This window comes from Embiotoca jacksoni, unplaced genomic scaffold (assembly GCF_022577435.1).
Source record: "Embiotoca jacksoni isolate LCO1_2020_lvr unplaced genomic scaffold, fEmbJac1.0.p SCAF_34, whole genome shotgun sequence".
NCBI classification, from domain to species: Eukaryota; Metazoa; Chordata; class Actinopteri; family Embiotocidae; genus Embiotoca; species Embiotoca jacksoni.
In genome coordinates this window covers 3562659-3584410 of record NW_027185386.1, presented here as the reverse complement: position 1 = coordinate 3584410, position 21752 = coordinate 3562659, and the positions used below count along the sequence as shown (strand labels likewise).

The following is a 21752-nucleotide window of genomic DNA, read 5'->3' as shown; positions in this document are numbered from 1 at the left end:
TGATTCCAACTCGGGGCCGGATTTACAACGACAGTATGTTTTTTTTTTTGTTTTTTTTTTTAATGGATAATCTGGATGTTCATAAATCTTCCATGTTGAATTATTCACGTGGGAAAATAATCCTGTCTGTTGTGAATTCTTCACGGACAGAGACAACACGGTTACGACGCTTTTATCTTGAAATTTTATTTTGACGCCGCGAACTGTTTCCGCTTCCGGTTGCGCTAATCGTATACACTGCGCAGGACCGACAGTATAGTCAGATCGAGTCATTGATGGTGTAAGTCAGAGTACCGTAACTTTGGATTTATGTGGTAAAACGGTTCCGTTTATAGCTGTACTTATGCTCTTAAGTGCATTTAGTGTTTTATCAAATGATTAATAAACAAATTAAAAAAAACTTCATCTTGCGGCAACTATTATTTTAAGTTAGAGACATTGGTGAGATTTATGACTTTTATTTTGAAAGACTTGTATTTCGTCACTTCCTCTTAAAGTCATTGGAAGTGTTGCTTCACCCAAATTAGTCAAAGATCCTCTGACGTGTTTTGTTCCTTTATTGTAGTGATTTTTATACATTTTACTGTGAACCTGAAGTGATGTGGAAGTTTTCTGATTTAACTTCTTCCTACAAAAAAAAATCTATAAAAACAGCAAATTTCCCAAAAAGCTTTGGTTTTGAATTGAATTAGTTTGGTTTGTAATGACAAAGTCAGATATTCTCACTGGCTTCATCATCAGAGATGCTTTTATTTTGCCATCCCACAACAGAGCAACGAAACGGGAAAAACTCCACACAAATAAAATGTACAATTGCCTTTATTATTATTATTACTATTAATCATTTTCAACAAAGAAATGAACCACGTTTGAGTTTCCGCTCACATTAAATGGAAATGCCGAATCCGTTACGAGATAATAACCAAAATACAGACAGCTGGTATCTACATGGAAACGGACGGGACAGAGGGGCAGAGGGACAGAGGGACAGAGGGACATGTCATCGGACTCCTCAGCTCAAACAGAAATGTACAGCAGCCTGGCGGCGTCGCCTCGACGGTCACGCGGTCTGACCGCCGCCTCCGGAGTCCGTGCTGTTCAAAACACCACAGAAGAAGAAGAGGAAGAGGAGGAAGAAGAAGTGAGGGCGTCTGTGAGGTCACTTCCTCCTCCTGCTGCTGCCGCCGGACGAGCGGCTCGGCGACGGTCTGCTGCCGCTCCTGTCGGGACGGAGGAGAAACAAGAGCGCCGTTTCAGAGATGACGTCATCGTTTCACGGTTAAATGCACATAAAACTTTAGTATGTTTTTTACAAACCCGATAAACCTCCAGCTAAACACCATAAATATCAGATATTTGAGCCCGTTTTGATTTCTTAAAAGTTGCTACGGGATGTTTGTAAAGTGGTTGAGCAGCTACAGACCTGCGGCCGGGCGAGGAGGGTGCTGCCCTCATGTGTCTGGGAGGAGAATAACTGAGAGAGCGAGAGTCTCTCAGCGAATCAGCCGGCACCCGGCGAGGGATGACGGGACTGAAGGAGGAAACACAACGACGGCGCATTAATAGTCACATTAATTAATAATAATAATAATTATAACGTTATAATATAACAATGTTGACTATGACATTATAATATAACGTTAACTATGACGTTATAATATAACAACGTTAACTATGATGTTATAATATAATATAACAATGGTCTATCGGAAATACCAGCTGCTGTGTTTTCTTTTTCTTCTTACCTCTTTTTCTTTGTTTCCTTTTCGTTGTCAGATGAGGAAGATGAAGATGAAGAGCTCTGGGGTTTCACGGTCTTCCTGTAGAAACAGTAACAGAAATCAGAAATAATCAATCAATCATTATCGTGATCAATAGTCTGATCCTCCCCTCCCCTCCCCCACCATCCCCCCGTCCGCCGCTCACCCTTTCCCCGCCTCCCCTTCAGAGTCCGAGCTGTCCGAGGAGGAGGATGAAGATGAGGAGGAGGAGGATGAGGAGGAGGATGAAGAGGAGCTGGAGCTGCTGCTCCCGCTGGCCTTCTTCGTCGCCTCCTTCCCGTTCACGGCGCTCTCGTTTCTGATTGGTTGTTCGGGCGGCTGCGTCGCCACCGGCGACGGCTGCTTTCTGCTCGGACCTCGTGAAGACTGTCTGGCGTCTGGTTGGCCGCCGGCCGGAGACCTCCTCCCGTCGGGGCGGCGTGAGTCTGACTGCGGGCCCCGCCCACCGGCGGGTGGAGCATGGGAGGAGTCTCTGAAAGAGGAAGAGGCGGGAGCTTTCTGCTCCCGGTCCTGTCTCCTCCCATCCTCATCTCTGTCCCTCTCTGCAGGTGCTTTGGTGTCCTTCCTGTCTGGAGGCGGTGAAGGAGAGGATGAAGAGGAGGAGGAGGAGCCAGAGGAGGAAGAGGAGGAGGACCTGCGGGGTGGGCGGACATCTTTAGTGAGCAGCTGCTCCTTCTCTCTCTGCCGTTCCCTCTCTAGCTCCGCCTCCCTCTGCCGGGCCCGCTCTCGCTCCTTCTCCCTCTCCCGCTCTCGCTCCTTCTCCCTCTCCCTCTCCCGCTCCCGCTCCCGCTCTCGCTCCCTCTCCCGCTCCCTCTCCCGCTCTCTCTCCCTGGAGAGCGAGCGGCTGCTCCTCCTCCGTCGCTGTGGAGATGGAGACCGACGGGACCTGGAGGACGGAGACAAACACGACAGTGACTTTCAGATCCACTATTAAAACAGAGGTGTAAAGATGGCGTGGACACCTGGTCTTACCTGCTGGGGGGGGTCCGCCTCCTCAGACCTCTGGACGTGGAGTTGCTGCGCCTCCTCGGACTCCTGGACCTACTCCTCCTGAAGACCCTGTCCCTGTCTCTCTGCCTGACCCTGTCCCGCTCTGTCCAGGGTGGAGGAGGGGACGTTCTCCTGGACCGGGGCGGGGGCTCCTGGTACTGTCTCGGAGGAGTGCGTCGGGGCGGGGATGAGGTCTTCTGGGGCGGAGAGCGGGACCTCCTGGTCAAGGGGCTTGACCTGGTGGTCCTCCTGGTTCCATCCCTGTCCCTGTCCCCAGCTCTGGGCTCCGTCCTCCCCTTTGTCTCGATGGGGGAGTAGCGCCCCCTGCTGGGAGGTGACGGACTGGGACTGTCCACTTGAGTGGGACTGTACCTCTCCTGTCCTTTGGTCCGGGACGGGTAGTCCTCTGGACCTCTGTGGGACGGCCTGTCCCCCTCGTGGGTGTCTCCTCCCCTCGGCCCCTCCCTCTGAGGTCTTCGGGGGGCGTCACCCTCAGAGGCGGACCCTTCCTTGCGTCCGTTGGTTAGATACCTCTGCACGGCGGCCCCAATGGCTGTCGGGGCGGTCTTCTTGGGACTGCCTCGTCCCCCTGCTGGTCCCGTCTTCTTCGCTTTGCCTTCGTCTTCAGAGGAGGAAGAGGAGGAGGAGGAGGAGGATGAAGACGAGGAGGAAGAGGAGGAGCTGTCGCTGTCGCTGCTACCACTGCTGCTGCCGTCGCTGCTGCTGCTGCTCTCCCGTCTCTTCTCCGCCTGCTTCGTCTTGTCGTCCGTCTTCTTCTCCTTCGGAGGACTTCTCGTCTTCTCGACCGTCTCCGGTCTCTCCGTCCTGGACTTCTCGGCCGGTTTCGATCCGTCTCGCCTCGTTTCTGCTGACGATCGGACCGCCTCGTCTCTCCTCCTGCCACCCTCCTGCCCTCCCTCCCTCTGCTGGGTCAGAACGCGCTCCCTTTCATTCTCCTTCTCTCGTTGGCGTCCGTTGGTGACGGGGGACAAGTGTCCGTCCCTCCTCCTGTCAGTCCTCTGTTGGCGAGGAGATGCGTCTCTCTCCTGCCTTTTGGGGTCTTCCCTCCTGGCGTCCCTGCAGGGCGGGTCCCTGTCCATCCTGCGCTCCTTCTCTCCGCTCCTCGTCTTCTCAGGGGGAGGTGACGGAGACGAGGAGTCGTGTCTCGTCTTTTTGTTCCTGTCCTTCTCCCGCTCTGCGTCTCTGCTCCGTCCTCTCCTCGTCTCCTGTTTAGGTGGCGGAGGAGGAGAAGGAGAAGAGGATGAGGAGGAGTCGTGTCTGGTCCTCTGAGGAACGCTCTCCTTTGCTTTGTCCCGCTTTTCTACGCTCCTTGACAGCCTCCTTTTCTCCACATCTGGTGTCTTTGAACTCCGCCTTTTCTCCATCATCTCTGGCGTCTTTGAACGCCTCCTTTTCTCTATCATCTCTGGTGACTTTGAACGCCTCCTTTTCTCCACCTCTGGTGACCTTGAACGCCTCCTTTTCTCCACCTCTGGTGACTTTGAACGCCTCCTTTTCTCCACCTCTATGCTTCTTGAACGCCTCCTTTTCTCCAGCACCTCTACGCTCCTTGAACGCCTCCTCTTCTCCATCTCTGGTGTCCTTGAACGCCTCCTTTTCTCCACCTCTGGTGTCTTTGAACGCCTCCTCTTCTCCACCTCTACGCTCCTTGAACGCCTCCTCCTCTCCCCCTCTCTGCTCCTGGAGCGCCTCCCTCTTTCGACCTCCTTCTGTTTGCTCCTGGAGCGCCGTCCTCTCTCCCTCTCCGTGGTCTTGGCTGTCTGTTGCGGGGGAGACGGGGAGGAGGAGTCGTGCCTCTTCCTGCTGGAGGAGGTCTTCTCCGTCTCAACGGGTCTCTCCTTCTCTCTCTGATGATTGGGCCTCTTCTGGACAACAGGGGAGACATGCGTTTTATTTTAACGTAGAAATAATCAAACACAAAAACTCCGTCTTCGGTTTAAGTTTCCTCGGTCTTACCCCGTCTCCTCCTCCTTGACGTGGTGGACTGGGCTCCTCCAAGCCCCGCCTCCTCCTGTCCGGAGATCTCCCCTTCCTCCCGTCATCGACGTTTCTTGCAGTTTGGTCCTGTTTACGTGATCTCAGCGGGGGAGGAGACGGGCTGCTGACGTCACACGGAAACAGGAAGTTAATAAGGATTCAGACGAACAGTCGAGATCAACCCTAAAATAAATGTTATTAACGTTGTATAGACCCTCACGTACACATTAATATCATATAAACCCTCACGTACACGTTATTAAGATCGTATAAATTGTTATTTGAAGATACTAAATGAGGAATTCAAAATAAATGAACCTGTTTAATTTTATTTTGGAAAGCTGCTAAATTAAACCCCACCGGAAGATTCAACCTCAGTTATTCTGAACTATTTGTAAAAATACAAATCTCTCTCTGTGATGTCATCTCTGACATCATACCTGTGGGCGGAGCCGGAGGAGACGCTGATGTGCCGCACCGTCTTCGTCTTCGGAGGACTTTCGCTCTGTTTCCGTTTCTTCTTCGACGTCTTCTGTTTCTCGTCCGAGGAACTTGGAAGCGAGCGAGAGACAGGAAGTTACTCATCATGAACTCACCGACTCAACACGTCTCTTCCTATTTTAACATAACGGACGTCATCAGAGTGAAAAACACCAACCTGTCGCTGTCGTCCTCCTCTGACACCTCACTGAAAGACACATAATCAAGTTATCAATCACCATCGATGTAAAAAAAAAACGAAATGTAAAAAGACAAATCTGCCAGTGGGAGTACCGTTTCTTCTTCTTCTTCTTGGACTTCTTCTTCTCTCTGCGGGGGGACGGCGACGGACTCGCCGAGCTGCTCGGGGAGGAAACACAGGAAACCAGTCAGAGCTCGTCTCACCTGTCCGTCTCCCGCCGAGCTCGTCCTCTCTCCGAACTCGTCCTCTCACCTGTCTCTATTCTTGTTTTTCTTTTTCTTCTTCCTGCTGCGCTTCTTCGTCGGAGAGTCCGACTCCTCCGAGTCTTCCACCAACCTGAGAGAAGACGGCGAAGAGCGTTTTAAGATCGACCGTCCGCCAGCGCGACTATTTAAAAGAAGCGTTCATTTGGAAATATGTTTCATCGCATCGTGGCGCTCACGTATATTTCTGCTGCTGCTGCCGCTCCCTCTCCAGGCGCTCCTGCTCCCGCTTCTCCTTCTCCTTCTCCTTGCGGTCGGCGTGGAACGACGATCCGTCCACGTAGTCGCTGGAGATGCCGAAGGCGGCGCGGAGACGGTCGTTCTTCTGCTGGTTGGCTGCAGCCAGAGCGTGAGTCTCCGTCGCCCTGAGAGGAAACAAAATGGCGGCCGGGTGAGGAGGAGGAGAGGCGTCTTCACCTCGACATCCCGATTCGGGCCTTTGGTTTTCGTGCGGTTTGGTGGGGGAGAGCGTAACCGAGGGCGTTTTCTGTTGTTACAATTACCAGACGTCACCTGAACCCCTCACATGCTCACGGTACATGATAACGGAAAAGGGAAGCTTCCCGTTTCTCCAGGGTCAAAGGTATTTACCACAACATTTACCAATTTGTATTAAACATATTTATTCTGTATGTTAATGCACAAAATAATAAACCAAAAAACAACTCTATTTCAGATTAAAAAAATTATTCTATTTCCACATTGCACGACTGAACAGGAGAGAGAGAAGAAATCTCTTATTTTGAAAGCCATGTTCATATTCACATAAAAAAAACAAAAAAAAAAACAATAGAGATAGACGGTCTGTCCAGTTACAGCTTCTCAACAAGTAGAACTTATAAATGAGATAAAAAGATCCACAACACTTCACAAGGACAGAAACAAAAAACAATTCTTCTTTCTGCTGCTGAAGTCGAGCCTGCGTACGGCCGAAAGTGTTCAAATGAAAACATGATCCTGTGGATGCAGCTCGGGTGTTGAAAACTTAACACCGAATGACAAACACGGACAAAACGTAGAAGCGGTTTGGGTCTGTGCCGTTCATTGGAAGAAGCTGATCACGTCAGTCAAGACAGGAAGAAGCAGCAACAACATGTGCAGCTGCATCAACATCAACAAACCACAGCAGGAGTCATGCCGAGTGTTTGAGTCGACGACCAGAAGCCAGAATATAAAGTTTAAAAGGAGAAATGAGTTCAAACTGATGTGAGCACTTTATATCACCAACACGCCGTCACCCTGACGTGCTCCCGTTAGTCTGTCGACATGTAACGTACGCGTGTTTAAATTAAAGAGTTTATTTTGAAGGTTATTGTATCAATAAAGGAAGTTATTGTCACCATAAAAAAAAAAATTTAAAAACTGTTTCCGTTGCTGCGACCTCCTCTAATTGTTTAGAGGATAATTTGGAACGACAACATTTGATTTAAGTGTAAATATTTTTCTCAAACTTTCGGAATTCGAAAAAACTTTTACAGGATCAATAATGCGAGGAAAACAGTCTGATCACATCCTGGTGTTTTCTGTAACGGGAGCAGGATGTGTTTCAGACACCAACAGAGCCGAAGCTCTGATCATCACACAGAAACGGAACGCGTCTTTTCATCGTGTCGTACTCACGTCGGCCTCTCGGCGGCGGCGGGAGGCGGCTCCTCCTTCTCCTGCAGCATCATGCGGAAACTGTTCACCTTCTCCTCGATCTCCTCCGCCGAGTACCTGAGAGTCAGAGCGAAGACGAGGGTTTAATAACGAGCTGCGCCGCCGCTCCTCTTTTCCTCGAATGAGAAACGAATGTCAAAAACGTCTGCGTTTTATTTTGAAAAATGAACATGAAACGCGGCCTCAGTTTCCTGTTCAACGACACTCATGCTCACCCCTGCTCCTCCATCATGTCCTGCAGCTCGGCACACTTCACCTCCAGCTGCCTCTTGCGCTGGTGCTCCAGGATGTCGGCGTTGGGCTGCCGGTTCAGCTGGCTCTCCAGCCGCTCGCGGTCCTTCTCATCGCGCTCGCCGCCGCGCTCGTCCCGCGGCCGCTTCACCCGCAGGCTCGACAGGTTCCTCTGCACGTAGCCGTTGGTGCCGCTGCCCCGCGGAGTCGTCAGGCCGATCCCATTGTACATGGCTCTGCAACGGACAACACGGGAGGTTGAAATACCGAGGACATGAACGCAACCCCGAAATACAGAGAAGAAAGGAAGAAGAAAACAAAAAAAACAAAGCACCCAAGACCAAAACACAAGTTCACATGTTCAAGTGTCCCTCCGCACACAAATAAATAAACACGGAGCGTATTCGATGTTTGACACGTGACAACTGATTTCTGGTTCTGCTGCCCGAAGGAGGAACGTTTCTCTGAGCTCACTTGAACCTGGAGGGTAAAGTCTGTTGCTGCAGGGAAGATTTCCTACATCACAACTAGTCAAGGAGGTATGGGAGATACTAAATGCAGGAGATACACTTTTATTATAAAATATAATTTCGTAATCATAGATTTATACATTTCCAAACACGTCCAGAGATCTTTTAAGTGTTAGAATAGAAAACCCCCCCCCTGCGTCTCACTTTTGCCATTTTACGCCACTGAGCCTCTTGGGGGACTTCCCATCATAAAATGGCAGACATAAACAAACTGACTGGGAGATTAGAGCCCTTTGGCTGCGAGTGAAACTGTCCGAGATCACCTGACAATCCTGAATCATAAACAGTACATTAGTGAACAATCCACCGTCAATATTTCAGGCGGCATTTTGTGAACATAGGTCCGTTTGAAGTGAGCCCCCCCTCCCTCCCCTCCCCCCAACCCCGGGGGGTCTCCGGCAGCTCCAGAGAGCCTGGATCCGAGAGTCCAACCACATCTGAACCTCTTTTTTTTTTCTTCCTCCATGTGTTTCTAGGATTTATCCAACATAACTGATAACGTCGCACATTTAACACGTGCGCGCGAGCGGGCCTGTTGCTCCACCTGAACGAGGACAACAGATTCACGACGACCTAAAACGCTCCGATCGAAGAGGCTCGAGGCAAACAATTTGGGTTTCGTAACGCGTTTAAAGAAGCCGCAGTTAGGACGTTTGGTTTCGTTACGAGCGTCCGGGGGGGGGTTCAACGCCAGACGCTCCCGAAGGCCCGCCGCACGTCTGCGCAGCGAACAATTCATAGGAAGCTAGCTGGCTAACGTCTTTGCTACGTACCAGCTTCTTCTCCGGGAGCGAAGAGATTAACCGTGTCAAGGAGGGAGGAGGGAGGGGAAGGGGGGGCTTGGCGGTTAAAAAAAAAGTCCCGCTGAAACTGAACAAATAATAACCACGTTTTTTTTTTGTTTTGTTTGTTTTTTAAAACGCCAAAGAATAAAGAACTTGCCGCTGCTAGCGCCGTTAGCTACCCGCTTAGCTGGTCTCAACACCACAAGCGGAACAGGGGGATGAAAACCACGTGACGTCACACGCACGTTCCCGTACGTTCACAACTACGGATGCGTTCGCGTGCTGAAGGAAACGTGGGACGTTTCTCATTTCGTGATTAAATTTTTTTTTAAAAATGACGTATTAAGGTTTGAGTAAATGTTATTTTATTCAAATACATTTTGGTCTGTAAGAAAATATTGACACAAATATAAACTTTGCTAAATGCCAAATATTATCTTGAACTTTTTTTTACGTACCAGAAATGTAAAGATATTTTTTTGAGGATCTTGTTGACAGGACAAAAATAAGACGTGGTGTTACAAAAAAAAAAATATCTCAAATAAAACTGGACCAATATGTAGAGGCAGGAGAGGATTTTTTTGTTTGTTTTTTTGCTGAAAAAGCTTCTCTGAGAACAACAAAAGGTGACTTTTAATTTCCTTAAAATGTTTGAAAAAGTAAACGAGATCTGGCTAACCAAAAACCGTTATGAAAAAAATATTTATATTTAATTACATTTATGTGATTTCTGTCCAGAATAGAAACGTGTTTTCGTGCAGAATAAAAAAAAATAATAATAATAATTAAAAAAAAAAAAAAAACGGCAAAGAAAGGCGTGACTACATTTCCCAGAATGCCACTCGGCTGGTTTTGACGCAATTTTGGACATAAAAACATCCTGCATCGGTTCGACCGTTAGTGACGCCAAAGTCAGCGCGAGGAGGCAGCTTTCGCTCTGCGGGTCGTTTCTCTGAAAACGCAACGAACCACCACCAGAAACTGAACCGAGCGGTTCCGTAACGATGGCTGAAGGCGACAATAAAAGCGCGAACCTGCTCGTGAGTATTAAATGTGTTTTGTTCCCCACCGCAGGAGCGGATTTGAAGGTCCGACGTGGGTGTGTTCGCTCCGGGGACGTTAGCCGCGAAGCCGCTGCACATAACGGCGCTTCACGCGCAGCCGAGGCTCTTTTTTTTTTGTTTCTTTTTTTTTTTCTTTTTTCTTTTTTTGTGTGTGTAGGTCTGTTTACGGTCATCGGGGAGCTTTGCACCGACAAGAACCGACAAACCGTAACCGCGATTTGTCTCTAATCGCTGCACCGACCGGAAGTGCTCCTTTTTTGGGCTGTGACCGCAGCTAACGACAGCTAGCCGGCGAGCTAAGCCAGTTAGCGGAGACGTTCCTCTTTGTGACAGCCGCACGCGCGAGCACGAACCGTCTCAGGGTTTTTTATTTAAGATGGAAATTAAGTCGTGACGTGTTTACTGGTCGTTTTTATTTTTTGTTTATTTTTTAATGTGTTTGTGAAAATGAGACCATCTCCTCTCTCTCTGACACGGTTACTGCACCGTCATATGCCGTTACCGGTGGTTCGCGCCCCACCGCGGGCTCACACGTTGATTAAACGGAAGAATAGTTACGACGAGTTTTACGCAACCTGAAGAATCCTGATCGGTTTGAAATCCAGCAGAATATAATTATACATCTTTCTAAATGTGCCTTTCAGTCACGGGTGTGTTTGCCTAAAGTTCCTTTTTTTTTTTTTTTTTTTTTTTTAAAAGGTTTACAAATTGGAAACGTGTGCTGATTATTGTGCAGATTATCTTGGAACAATGCAGAAACTTCATATCGTAATCTCTGAACACCCATTCCTTTCGTTCCCTCCCGGATTATCCTGATATTGTGGACTTTAAAATTTTTTTTTTTTTTTTGGTGACCAGGCTCATGAAACGGCCCAGCTGGAGGAGCAGCTGCAGGGCTGGGGGGAGGTGATCCTGGCTGGGGACCGCATCCTGCGCTGGGAGAAGCCCTGGTTCCCCGGCGCTGTGATGGGTGTCACTACCTTGCTCTTCCTGTGAGTCTCTTTCACTTGCATAAGGCCAGGCACATAGCTGGCATAGCGCACATTTCCTTCCTCTCAGTAATGAGGCATATCTGTTACAAGAGAGCAACTAGCAGCTTCACCGCGGGGGGGTTCCTGTGGGTCCTCCAGAAGCTTTAAAACGCTCTGATTAGATTATTTTATTAATCCAAAAACCTTTTGATGTCGTATTTTACATCTTTTGAGACGAGAAACCATATCTGCTCATTTAACTGCTTTATAAGTTTCCACATTTCTATTATTCTCTTTTAGGGACTTCAAACAGACTCCCGTTCAAAAGCTCCGACGCACTTCGCACCATGAAACATTTCGGTTTTTAATATTCTGTTTTTGAAATGTTGTTTAGCACGATTTAAACTCGTATAACGGTTGAGATTTCAACGGGGTTTTTTTCACTTGGAAATATTCTGTTTCACATCATGAGTAAAATCTTGTGGAATTTGGGAGAGCTGGAGCAGATAACGAATAAAAAAAAATCCCCCTCCAAAATCTAAAAGATAAAACTTGTTGAAGCTCACTGGGGAACCTCTGAGCCCTATAGTGTCTGGAGAACCCTGTAGGTTTCATATCAGTGCTGGAAGGAGTCCAGATGAGTGTTGTGATGGCTGTAAAAAAAAAAAAACAAATTTAAAACGTCGCTGTTTCCTGAAGGGTCTGAAATCTCCAAGCTGAGGTATTAAAACGCTCTTTAAAGCATTCATTTAGACTCTTTTGAGTGTGACTCACACATCGTGTGTGAAGATTGCGGAGGTCATGTGAAGCTTTTCCTCCCCCGAGAGCCCCGGAGGAATGAGGCGGCGGATTATTCCAGATCACATTTTGCGAATAAGTGAGCTCACGTTGTTGAATCCAGGCTCCTCGAGCCGTTTTCTGCTGTTGATGCATTCGTGTTGTTTCGTGTTCCCCGAGCGCTCTCAACGAAACGGGTTTTGTGACGATGCCGCGTGTTCCTCCTGCAGGCTCATCTACTACCTGGACCCGTCGGTGCTGACCGGGATCTCCTGCTCCGTCCTGCTGCTCTGCCTGGCCGACTACCTGGTGCCCACCCTCGCCCCCCGAGTGTTCGGCTCCAACAAGTGGTGAGAGAGCTTCGCGACGCGGCATGAAGCCTCCTGTCGGATACGAACGCGTTCGGCACAATATTCTGCTCAGACTTCACCCTGAACTCCTCCTACGCGATTCTGAAATGTAAAAATCGCGGCAGCCGTTTCCAGAAATGACGTCAGATCTCCAGACGTGAGCAGGAAAAACTGGATTAAGTCTTTTTGAGTTTGCAGGATTTAAAGTAGGCAGTTGAGATTCAAAGGTGTGTTTGGAAGAAAAGAAAAAAGCTGCTGCTGAGAGGTTTTACTTTTCTCTGGAGGCCGACGTTCTGCCAGAGAACATTTCAGGGTCGAAGGAGAGACGTCTCCCTTTTTTTTTTTTTTTTTTTTTTTTTTTTTTGATTGACTGACGTTGTCACCTGAAATCACCTGCAGGCTGTTCAGACCCGTGACTCACTGACTCGGCAGTGAGATGCAGGGTGAGAACTGAGAACCAGACACCGGGTCCGGGTAGAGTGACCGCCTGCAGCTGGCTCTGTCTGTCCGACAAGCCGCATGCAGACCTGCATGAGCAGAGGGAGACCTGCAGAGACCTGCAGCAGCGCTGCATGTTCAGCTGCTGCAGCACAGGTTTCTTTTTCTTTTCTTTTTTTTCTTTTTTCTTTTTTTTATAAATGAAGGAGCTGGTAGGAACTCGTGCTCCGAGTTGGAACAGCCTGTTTTTTTTTTATGTATATATTTTTAGTTGCAGCCCGGGGCAGAGAGGAGTCTGACAGAGACTCTTTGAGATGGTATCAGAGTCTGTCTCTCGCCGGTTAAATGCAGCTCTCACCGTTTGGCTCCCCGACAGCAGGGACTGAAATAAGAACGATGGCTAAGCAGAACATGAAGGCCACGTTTCCCCGTCTGCCCTCTGGTCCCGGGGGTGTGGAGGGGGAGGGGCGGAGGGGTTCGGTTCGTCTCTTCGGACTCACGGTGGTTCGAGGACGCTGCAGGGAAACGTCCTCTAAACGTTCCGCTGGTCTGATCAGTAGACGTCTGGGAGACGTTTTAAACGAGTCGGACTCGAATAACTGCCGATTTGAATTTTTCTGTCTCCTCGCTGATCAGCTGATCGTTCGGCTCTGATGGGGAGTCACGCTCTGAAACGTGGGCTATTTTTGGAGGGATGTAATGAAACGGGAAGTTTGAAACTGTTGTAAATGACAGTTGTTGTTTTTTTGTTCCTGTAAAGAGGACGATGTGACCGACAGCTTCCTGCTGATGATGACTTTTAATCTTCCTCCTCTCAGGACCACCGAGCAGCAGCAGCGTTTCCATGAGATCTGCGGGAACCTGGTGAAGACGCAGCGCCGCATCGTCGGCTGGTGGAAGCGGCTCTGCACCCTCAAAGAGGAGAAGCCCAAGATGGTGCGTTCAAGTGTTGCTCAATGAGAGTGTGGTACAAATGAGAAGCTTCTCCGCAGCCCACATAAAGAAATATCAGCTGATCCGGCTCCGCTGAGACCTGAAAGTGGGTCAGAGTCTGTGATCACCTCTCTCTCTGTGTGTGAGTAACGTGACCTCTCTGCTCTCTGCAGTACTTCGCCTCGGTGATCAGCAGCCTGTTGGCCGTGGCCTGGATCGGACAGCAGGTGCACAACCTCTTCCTCACCTACCTGATCGGTGAGTGCATCACCCGTTACCCTCCTCCTCCTCCTCCTCTTCCTCCTGCAGCGGTCACACACACTCATGATCATCATCATCAGCCTGGTTTCGTGTCGGTGCTTTAACATGAAACAGGCGGCTGTCATGAAGCTCTTTTTAATATGATCAGATAAACACGAGCTCAGACCAAAGACACGAGATGGTTTAAAAGATTAATCGTTTTTTAAAATGTCTGCTGGAGCCTCCTCCTCCTCCTCCTCTTCATCACCGCTCTTCCAGGAACTGTTGCGTCAGAGCTGGAGATCAGCAACTCCACTCTTGACAAATCAGTCACTGTAACACTGGTGTCACATTCAGTATTGATGAGGAAGCAGCAGTGAAACCTGAACTGTTGCTGGAGGGCGGAGCCTCGGGAGGGAGAGGGGGGGGGGGGACAGGAAGTCAGCAGGAAGTCAGCAGGAAGTGAACCAGCCTCAGAGGGTTGAGGAGAGTCAATTATTTGGTACAAGTATTGACGCCCCGCCCTCCAGTCAAAGCCGAGAGCTCTGATTGGTTGTTGGAGTTAAAAAAAAGGGGTTGAGGCAGATTTGCAGCATCAGGGGTCGACGTACCGCCTCCGTGAAGGAACGAATTCATCCAACATGGACTTGAACTGTATTTGATGTCCCAGTTTGGTCCTTTTTGTACTGTTTTATTACACTCAGAATTTACTTCAGATTTAAAACGTTTTGTGATTTTTAAAATGTGGCTGCTGTGCTGACGCCTTCCTCTGCCGTCCTCAGTGAGCTTCCTGCTGCTGCTGCCCGGCCTCAACCAGCACGGCGTCATCAGCAAGTACGCCGGCATGGCCAAGAGGGAGATCAACAAGCTGCTGAAGCAGAAGGAGAAGAAGAACGAGTAGACAGTGGGTGGTGACGAAGAAGAGCGGGGTGGTGGGGTGGGAGCGGGGGGTCGGGGTGGGGTGGGGGGGTCTCTGTGAAGACGAAGAGCCACGACGGGAGGAGGGAGGTGGAGGAAGGTGGTCGGGGTTGAAGAGAGGCGATTCGGAGGAGGCTGCTGCTCTCTCGTCTCACGGAGAGACGCTCGTTTTCTTTTTTTCTTTTTTTTTTTGTTCTCGCACATCGGATACATCTCACCGTCCCCGTCACCTGTCCCCGTCCCCCACCTCCTCCCACCGTGTGACACTTCAGCCTCACCGCCACCGGGTTTATTTTGTTTTCACATTATCTGCACGCAGCCACTGAATGAAGGCGCACACACACACACACACACACACACACACACACACGCGTATACATACATATGTACACACACACACTGTACACACTTGTGTTACGTAGACTGGGTGTGCTTTGTTTCCAGGTGTCCGTAACGCTTTGAAGCCATTCCCTCTTAGACGAAGTGACTACTGAGCGGTTTGTGTAGCGACACGAGAGCAGCTCGCCGTCTCCTGCTGCTTCTGCTTTAGTTGTATTTAAGAGTAGAAAACTGGACGTGGGGGCGGAGCCGCTCGTAGAGCCCGCCGCATCGCTTCCACACCGCCCCCCTCCCGCACCGAATCCCCGCTGTGGGGAGTCTCTGTGTAAATAGGCCCCTCCCCCTTCTGTCCTTCCTTCTCTACGTATTTATGTGTTCTCTCCTCCTTTTCTGGTCTCTACACTCATCTCACCGTTTGTCTTTATCAGAGAGCTCTACGAATAAAGTTTGATTTAAATGGATGCTGGCAGGCCTCCCTGGAGTTTTATTTTGAAAGGGGGCGCCAAAGGGAAGTTTGTGAGGTCGGGAACGTTCTCGGTAAACTTTACGGCGAAATGTCCTTTTTTTTTTTAAACGTAAGATTTTACAACTGGACATTTTAATCAGGAATCCGTAACTAACGCTGTAAAAAAAAACTTCTGTCGAGAGGAAGTTGGTTTGTCCAGTTTAATACCAAAACATCGTGCAACATGTAGTCAAAATAAACTGTAAAGGATCTTAATAAAACCCATGAATGCATAACACTCGTATTTTGTCGAAAGGCACAGAGGGTCCGTCTGCAGGCTGCTGCTTCTTCTACGGTCCTTTCTTCCAAACCTTCTTTCCAGAAATGAAGGTGGCTTTAACGTTGAGGCCGTCATCGAGCAGAACGAGGTCTGGAAAAGAGGAGTTGTGTCAAAACACGCACTCAAGAGAGCAAGAATTAAAAGGAGCAGTGTGTGGCATTTAGTGCCATCTAGTGGCGAGACCGGAGAACGCAACCAAGTGAACGCCGTTCTCTGAAGGACCAGTTCAGATTAAAGGTTCGGCTGTTCTGCTGGTTCTGACCTGCGTCTGAGCCGTAGTCCAGTTTTCCCTTCTTGTGGCTGATCCCGAGGAGCTGAGCCGGATGGAGCGAGGCGGCTTCCAGAGCCTCCTCGACGCTGCAGCCTGCAAACAAACAGAGCGGAGAAGATGGTGGAGACTCGGTGGAAGGAAGGCCCTCGTCAGCATCGGTGATCTGACGTCACTTCACACAGTATTTAAGTTTCTGTGTCAAGGGGCGACCATCAGTGACGTCATCGTTCGGAGCAGGAAGTGACCATGTTTGGACGAGCTGGGGGGGGAGGGGGCAGCGGTGGATCTGACTGATCTGATTGGAAACCTTGACGATACTACGTCCCGCCCACCGATACCTGTAACTTGACTGCACCACAGGCCTGTCAATCAAACAGACACGCCCCCCCCAAAACAGGTCTTTTTTTAATCTTCTTTTCTAATCAATGAGGGATTATTTTCAGATGGACCTCCAGAAAACTAATAAGAAGGAGCGACTTTAGCGAAAAACCGAGATAACTAATGGAGGCATTTTATTGACTTTGTATTTGATGAGAAGTTGAATGGGAGTCTATGGAGCCGGAAGGCTTTTAGGAGCCGACCTCTAGTGGCGCTCGGTGGTATTGCAGGTGAACTTCTTTCCTAAAACATTCAGCTGTCAGGAAGGAGGACAACCAAAACCGACTCGCACAAACTGACCTGAAGCCTGTTTGAAGTGGCGCACACACATGTCCAGGGTGGCTATGCTGCCGCAGAGGGTCTTCGTGCCTGAAACACAGAGAGAAATTAGACATGAATTAAAAATCCATAAACTGACTCATCATTAAAATGTTCTTTTACACGTTGGGAATCACTGCAGAAGAAAAAAAAAACGATGCTATTCCTGCGATTCGGCCATCGCTGACAGATAGTGTGTTGTAAAGAAAAACGGAGACCTGCCACGTAGGCGTGGAGACCCTGGATCTCGATGACCTGCTGGCCCAGAGTGTGGCGCCCGGGAGGAAGACCCATCGCCGTGATCGCGTCCGTCACCAACACCAAACCTGAAAGTTCGAACAGTCCGAGTCTGATGTCGAGGCAGAAAGAAGGCAAGAGGACCTCTGAGGAGCTTTCCGTCATGCGACGATCTTTTAACGGTTCCCTGGTGGCTTTATGAGACCTGAAGGCCGCCGTAGATTTTCCTGCACTCCACAACTTCACCACTGGGTGTCACTAAATCACACAAACTGCTCCTTTAAAAAGCCTCAGTAAATTCCTACGACAGCTGCTCAGTAGCTTCTTTAAAGACGAGCTCACTGAGGTTTAAAGCGACAACCACGAAGGGAAGAAACTGCATCCGTTAGGGACTATTTTCAGCGGCAGATTGATCCACGTGCTGTGCTGTTGTAAAGTAAAAGAACCGCATCATGAATTATTAAGGGATTTTCTCAATTATAGCCGTTTTAATTAACGTTTTAAAAAGTCACTTTTCCACTGAAGACTTCTTGATTTTACCACCACGACAACACCTGCTGATTTACGAGGGATTTATGTGACAATCTGAATCCCAGTTTGTCAATAATCTGCGAGTAAAACTTAAAATAATCTCCTCAATTTGTGGGACCGACCGAAAGGAGCTTTAATGAAGTGGAACAGAACGGCGAGCCGACCTGAAGGATGAGCTCTGTGAGCGATGCGCAGGGCAGCCGGGTTGGTGTGGATGCCGTCGGCGATCATGCCGTAGAAGACCGTCCTGCCGGCGGGGACCTGATCGCTGGTCAGCAGACCCACGATACCGGGGTCCCGGTGGTGGAACTGGACCAGAACCACGGCACAGACAGAACCACAGTCAAACCTAATCCGTCACACCGCTGCTTATCATCGAGACAGTCCGGCAAACCGGGCTGGATATAAACAAGACGAGCTGGTGAACTTTTAGCAGCTAAGAGAGCCAAATGTTTCCCCTCTGGAGGCGGAGGAGACCAAACACGGGAGAAAAGAGAGAAAAGGTCGGAGTTGGCGATATTAGATGAAGAGCAGAGGAGAGGACTCACGGGCAGCATGGCGTTGAAGAGGTGAGTGATGAAGGAGGCCCCGTGCTGAACGGCCTCCTCAGCCTGCGACAGGTTGGCCACCGAGTGACCTGCAACAACACGCGACAAAAAAAACAAAAACAATTATTGAGAAAATTATTTGAAACCGAAGAACGCAAAGTGGATAAAAATGTTGGAAAACTACTCATAAATATTAATAATAATAACATGATGAGGGTCCAAGCAGCCGATCCACATTATGAAGTTTACGATTTATTATCTGGGATTTGAAAGTGTTTTCCAGCTGCTGTTCGACGACCGGTTCTCGTTTTCCCCGACGGGGTGAACGTCTCTCACCTAACGACACGGTGACGCCCCTCCTGCTCAGCTCCCTCACCACCGATTGGCTGCCGGCCAGCTCAGGAGCCAGGGTCACCACGGCGACGTTGTCCAGGCTGCCGTAGGCCTCCATCAGGTCGTCGATCCCTCCAGAGTGGAAGGTCCGAAGGTACTGCTCCGGGTGGGCTCCTTTCTTCTGGGCGCTGATGAACGGACCCTCCAGGTGGAAACCTGCAGAGACAAACAGGAAGTACAACTCTCTTCAGTGACAGAATGTTTTGAAGGATCAGTCCGTGCATCTTCTGTTTGCTCACTGTATATAAAAGTGTTCGTAGATTCCGGGTCTGAAAAATGATGTTTGTTAAGCTGCAATACCACCGAGTGCCACTAGAGGTCGGCTCCAAAAAGCCTCCAGCTCCATAGACTCCCATTCAACTTCTCTCATCAAATACAAAGTGAATAAAATGCGTCCATCAGTTATCTCGGTGTTGTTCGCTAAAGTCGCTCCTTCTTATTAGTTTTCTGGAGGTCCATCTGAAAATAATCCCTCATTCATTAGAAAATAAACTTTAAAAAGGCCTGGGGTTTTTTTTGTTTTGTTTTTTTAGGGGGGAGGGGGAGTCTGATTGATTGACAGGCCTGTGTTGCAGTCAGGTTACAGCTATCGGTGGGCGGGACGTATTATCGTCAAGGTTTCCAATCAGATCGGTCAGATCCACCGCTGGCTCCCCCCTAAACCTTCTCCATGTTTACAGTCTCCTATTGGTCAGCGTCATGGCAACGATGTGGAAGTTGTCACATGATTCAACTTTGTATTTTCATGCCCACCACCTCCAGACTAACATCTTACCAAGCACTCCGGCTCCGTGTGGTCCTCCATTGTGAACTTTGACCTGCGGCAAAACCTGAAAAAACACATTTGGATGGTGGTTTAGATTTTACATTAAACTGGAGGGAACGAGTGGGCGTGTCCAAACTGTTGATGAGTACTGGTTGAAGCAACGCCACCTTGTGGTAGACGGCCGGCGGGGAGGTGACCAGCGTTGGACAGAAGGACGTCACGCCGTGTTCCAGGATCTTTTTGGCCACAAAAGAAACTCCGGCGCCGATGTCGTCGGACGCCTGAGAGAAGTCGATGCCGTAACCGCCTGCAGGGAGCGACGATCAACAACACACAATATCAATAACAATAACAATAACAACACACGCTTTGTTTACAGGCAGTTTTCAAACCAAACCTACAAAACTTGGAAGGATCAACGTCATTTACATCATTTATTTAAGTCGACAGATTTCTGGGACGAAACAGACTGAGCGCGCAGTACAATTGCACTTCTTTGTGACTTTTGGTGTGTGTGTGTGTGTGTGTGTGTGTGTGTGTGTGTGTGTGTGTGTGTGTGTGTGTGTGTGTACCGTTGATCTGGACGTCGATGAAGCCCGGGGCGATGATGCTGCCTTCACAGTCCACACACTCGTCAGCGTAGCCCTGCTCATCGAAGAACAGCTTCTCTGGGTCTAAAATCCTGCCCTCACGCACCCACAGGTCTTCTCTGCACACGCACACACACACACACACACACACACACACACACACACACACAAAGAAAATTCAACTGATTTTAATCCACAAACGAAACATGTTGGAGTTTTTCCGTATCTGAAATTGACCAGAAAACTACATCCTGTTTTGATAAACATGTAAGTTTTATTGAATTTTGATGATTTCTTTTGTTAGAAGTTGAGTTTTACAGTAAAATCAAAGTGATCGATGGAAAGTCTGGATCAATGAAAAGATTCAACTGTTGATCTCGTGTGTTGTTTTACTGTGAAGTCGTGTTCCTGGAGGATTTTACTCTCTCCGTCTCCACAGATCTGATTCTCCTGAAGTTATCTGGTCCTGCAGCAGCATGGGTTACCATGGTGATATACCTCCGTTACCATGGGGATAACCCACTTATCTGGTTTCCTGCTTCAGAATCTTCACCCAAATCTGGAATTATTATTATTTTTTTATGAATGTGATGTGTGTATGCATGTGTGTGTGCGTGTGTGCGCGTATGCGTGTGTGTGTGTGTGTGTGTGCGTGTGCGTGTGCGTATGCGTATGCGTGTGTGTGTGTGTGTGTGGTACCTTTGCAGCCGGTGCTCTCTCAGTATCCTGCAGTTGATGAACTGAGTGATGGGAGCGTCGGACACTGATTTGTTGGAGGGCATGTTTCTTTTGTTTCTTTTGTTTCTTTTCCGGCTCCAGACGACTGAAAGACACAGCGGCACAAATCAAACGCTCCTCTGTGCGACAGGATCGATCACGTGTGTCAGCCCCGAATTTAGGTTTATTACTTTTCTCATTAATACTTGTTGCGAGGATCATTTCCACCAAACTTAAAAGAGAATTTGCCGGTTTTAAAGGCCTTGAAACGGTTTGATAATTAATCAGTCAGTCAAACAACAGATATTTTTTGGGCTCCAGCTTCAACAACTGTTAAAATTTTCTGCCTTTCTTTGTCCCCTATAACTGAATATCGTTGGGTTGGTTGGACAAAATAAAAACGACCACTTTTCAAAACAACAAACTGTAAAAATACTCAATTCTAAGTCCTGATTTTAAATACAAATTATGGGTCACTTTTAATGAACAAGAAAAGGCTCCAGAACACACATGTGCTTTCCTTTCTTTCATTTCCCGCTGTCACTGCAAGTGAGTGTCCCAATGAATATAAATGATATGTGATCTTATCAGTGGAGGAGCAGCAGCTGACTTTGACCCCTGATCTTCTTCATGATCTCACCGTGTGTTTATTAAAGCTGTCGCAACAAGAAAACTGAGTGTTGATCGGAATCATCTTTGTCTGTGACCTGACTGTCTCTGACAAACTCCCCGAATAACTTCTGGCTTTGGTTCTTCGAGAGAAAATACATTACGCCGAAGTCCATTCAGAAAACAGTCAATTTAAGGCGTCCTCAGCTGTGACGTCATTTACGTACCTCGAGTCGTAAAACCTCCAAGAACTGAGAGTCCTGCTGTCAGCTCGGCATCCACTCAATCCACAAATCAACACGTATTACAGTACAATTTTAACCTGTTCAACCGTCTCCAAGACGCTGTCCCGCTTTAAACCGAATTCGGCGGCTGTACATCCGTGTTGACTCCAAATGTCCAAAAAAAGCGGTTTCACCGTTCGAACAAAAACGAAAAAAAAAACTCGTATTTCACGGCGTGAATATTCGTGACTTCTCTCCACGGAGGAGGAAGAGGGTTGAGCTGAGCTTGTAGGAGAGGAGCAGAGGAAGAGGATGAAGTCATGTGACCAAACGCAGGTCAGCTGATCAAAACAACAGAAAAACAGCAAGTTTGCTGACACGTCAAGAAACTGTTCACACAGTCAAACCTGCAGAAATAACATCATGGTTTCAGTTT

At 48.6% G+C, this 21752-nt stretch overlaps 3 protein-coding genes across 6 annotated transcripts; 1 reads left to right on the top strand and 2 right to left on the bottom strand.

Moving 5' to 3' along the window:
* Positions 1-801: 801 nt before the first annotated feature.
* srrm2 (serine/arginine repetitive matrix 2) lies at positions 802-9168 on the bottom strand. 4 transcript variants are annotated; one of them, XM_069165254.1, is made up of 14 exons: positions 9077-9168; positions 7589-7840; positions 7335-7430; positions 5894-6079; positions 5704-5787; positions 5544-5609; positions 5428-5457; positions 5210-5320; positions 4749-4893; positions 2754-4657; positions 1927-2667; positions 1746-1820; positions 1424-1531; positions 802-1220 (listed from the first exon to the last, which is right to left on the bottom strand). In XM_069165254.1, the coding sequence occupies exons 2-14, from the start codon at positions 7834-7836 to the stop codon at positions 1160-1162; spliced, it is 3855 nt and encodes a 1284-aa protein (XP_069021355.1). In that variant the 5' UTR covers positions 7837-7840; positions 9077-9168; the 3' UTR covers positions 802-1159. The 4 variants fall into 4 exon arrangements, with proteins under 4 accessions (XP_069021355.1, XP_069021354.1, XP_069021358.1 ...); XM_069165253.1 differs by having other exon boundaries at positions 8908-9143; XM_069165257.1 differs by having other exon boundaries at positions 2754-4654; positions 8908-9143.
* A 638-nt stretch (positions 9169-9806) lies between these two features.
* On the top strand, positions 9807-15410 carry arl6ip1 (ARL6 interacting reticulophagy regulator 1). The gene is made up of 6 exons (XM_069165263.1): positions 9807-9959; positions 10842-10975; positions 11962-12081; positions 13338-13455; positions 13626-13710; positions 14475-15410. Exons 1-6 carry the CDS (start codon positions 9924-9926, stop codon positions 14591-14593), a joined length of 612 nt encoding a protein of 203 aa, XP_069021364.1. The 5' UTR covers positions 9807-9923; the 3' UTR covers positions 14594-15410.
* amdhd2 (amidohydrolase domain containing 2) lies at positions 14779-21752 on the bottom strand. Its single transcript, XM_069165261.1, has 12 exons — positions 21320-21752; positions 20466-20589; positions 19749-19885; positions 19344-19483; positions 19186-19240; positions 18354-18566; positions 18018-18106; positions 17634-17778; positions 16920-17027; positions 16684-16752; positions 15997-16098; positions 14779-15824 (listed from the first exon to the last, which is right to left on the bottom strand). Exons 2-12 carry the CDS (start codon positions 20546-20548, stop codon positions 15745-15747), a joined length of 1221 nt encoding a protein of 406 aa, XP_069021362.1. The 5' UTR covers positions 20549-20589; positions 21320-21752; the 3' UTR covers positions 14779-15744.

Coding starts and splice junctions, on each gene's coding strand:
- amdhd2 (XM_069165261.1), bottom strand. CDS start 20,548: ATGCCCTCCAACAAATCAGTGTCCGACGCTCCCATCACTCAGTTCATC. Junction 18,567..19,185: donor ACACGGAGCCGGAGTGCTTG/GTAAGATGTTAG, acceptor TTGTCTCTGCAG/GTTTCCACCTGGAGGGTCCG. Junction 17,779..18,017: donor TCTTCAACGCCATGCTGCCC/GTGAGTCCTCTC, acceptor GTTCTGGTCCAG/TTCCACCACCGGGACCCCGG.
- arl6ip1 (XM_069165263.1), top strand. CDS start 9,924: ATGGCTGAAGGCGACAATAAAAGCGCGAACCTGCTC. Junction 10,976..11,961: donor GTCACTACCTTGCTCTTCCT/GTGAGTCTCTTT, acceptor TTCCTCCTGCAG/GCTCATCTACTACCTGGACC. Junction 13,456..13,625: donor AAGAGGAGAAGCCCAAGATG/GTGCGTTCAAGT, acceptor TGCTCTCTGCAG/TACTTCGCCTCGGTGATCAG.
- srrm2 (XM_069165254.1), bottom strand. CDS start 7,836: ATGTACAATGGGATCGGCCTGACGACTCCGCGGGGCAGCGGCACCAAC. Junction 5,788..5,893: donor CAGCAGCAGCAGAAATATAC/GTGAGCGCCACG, acceptor GTCTTCTCTCAG/GTTGGTGGAAGACTCGGAGG. Junction 5,458..5,543: donor AAGAAGAAGAAGAAGAAACG/GTACTCCCACTG, acceptor TGTGTCTTTCAG/TGAGGTGTCAGAGGAGGACG.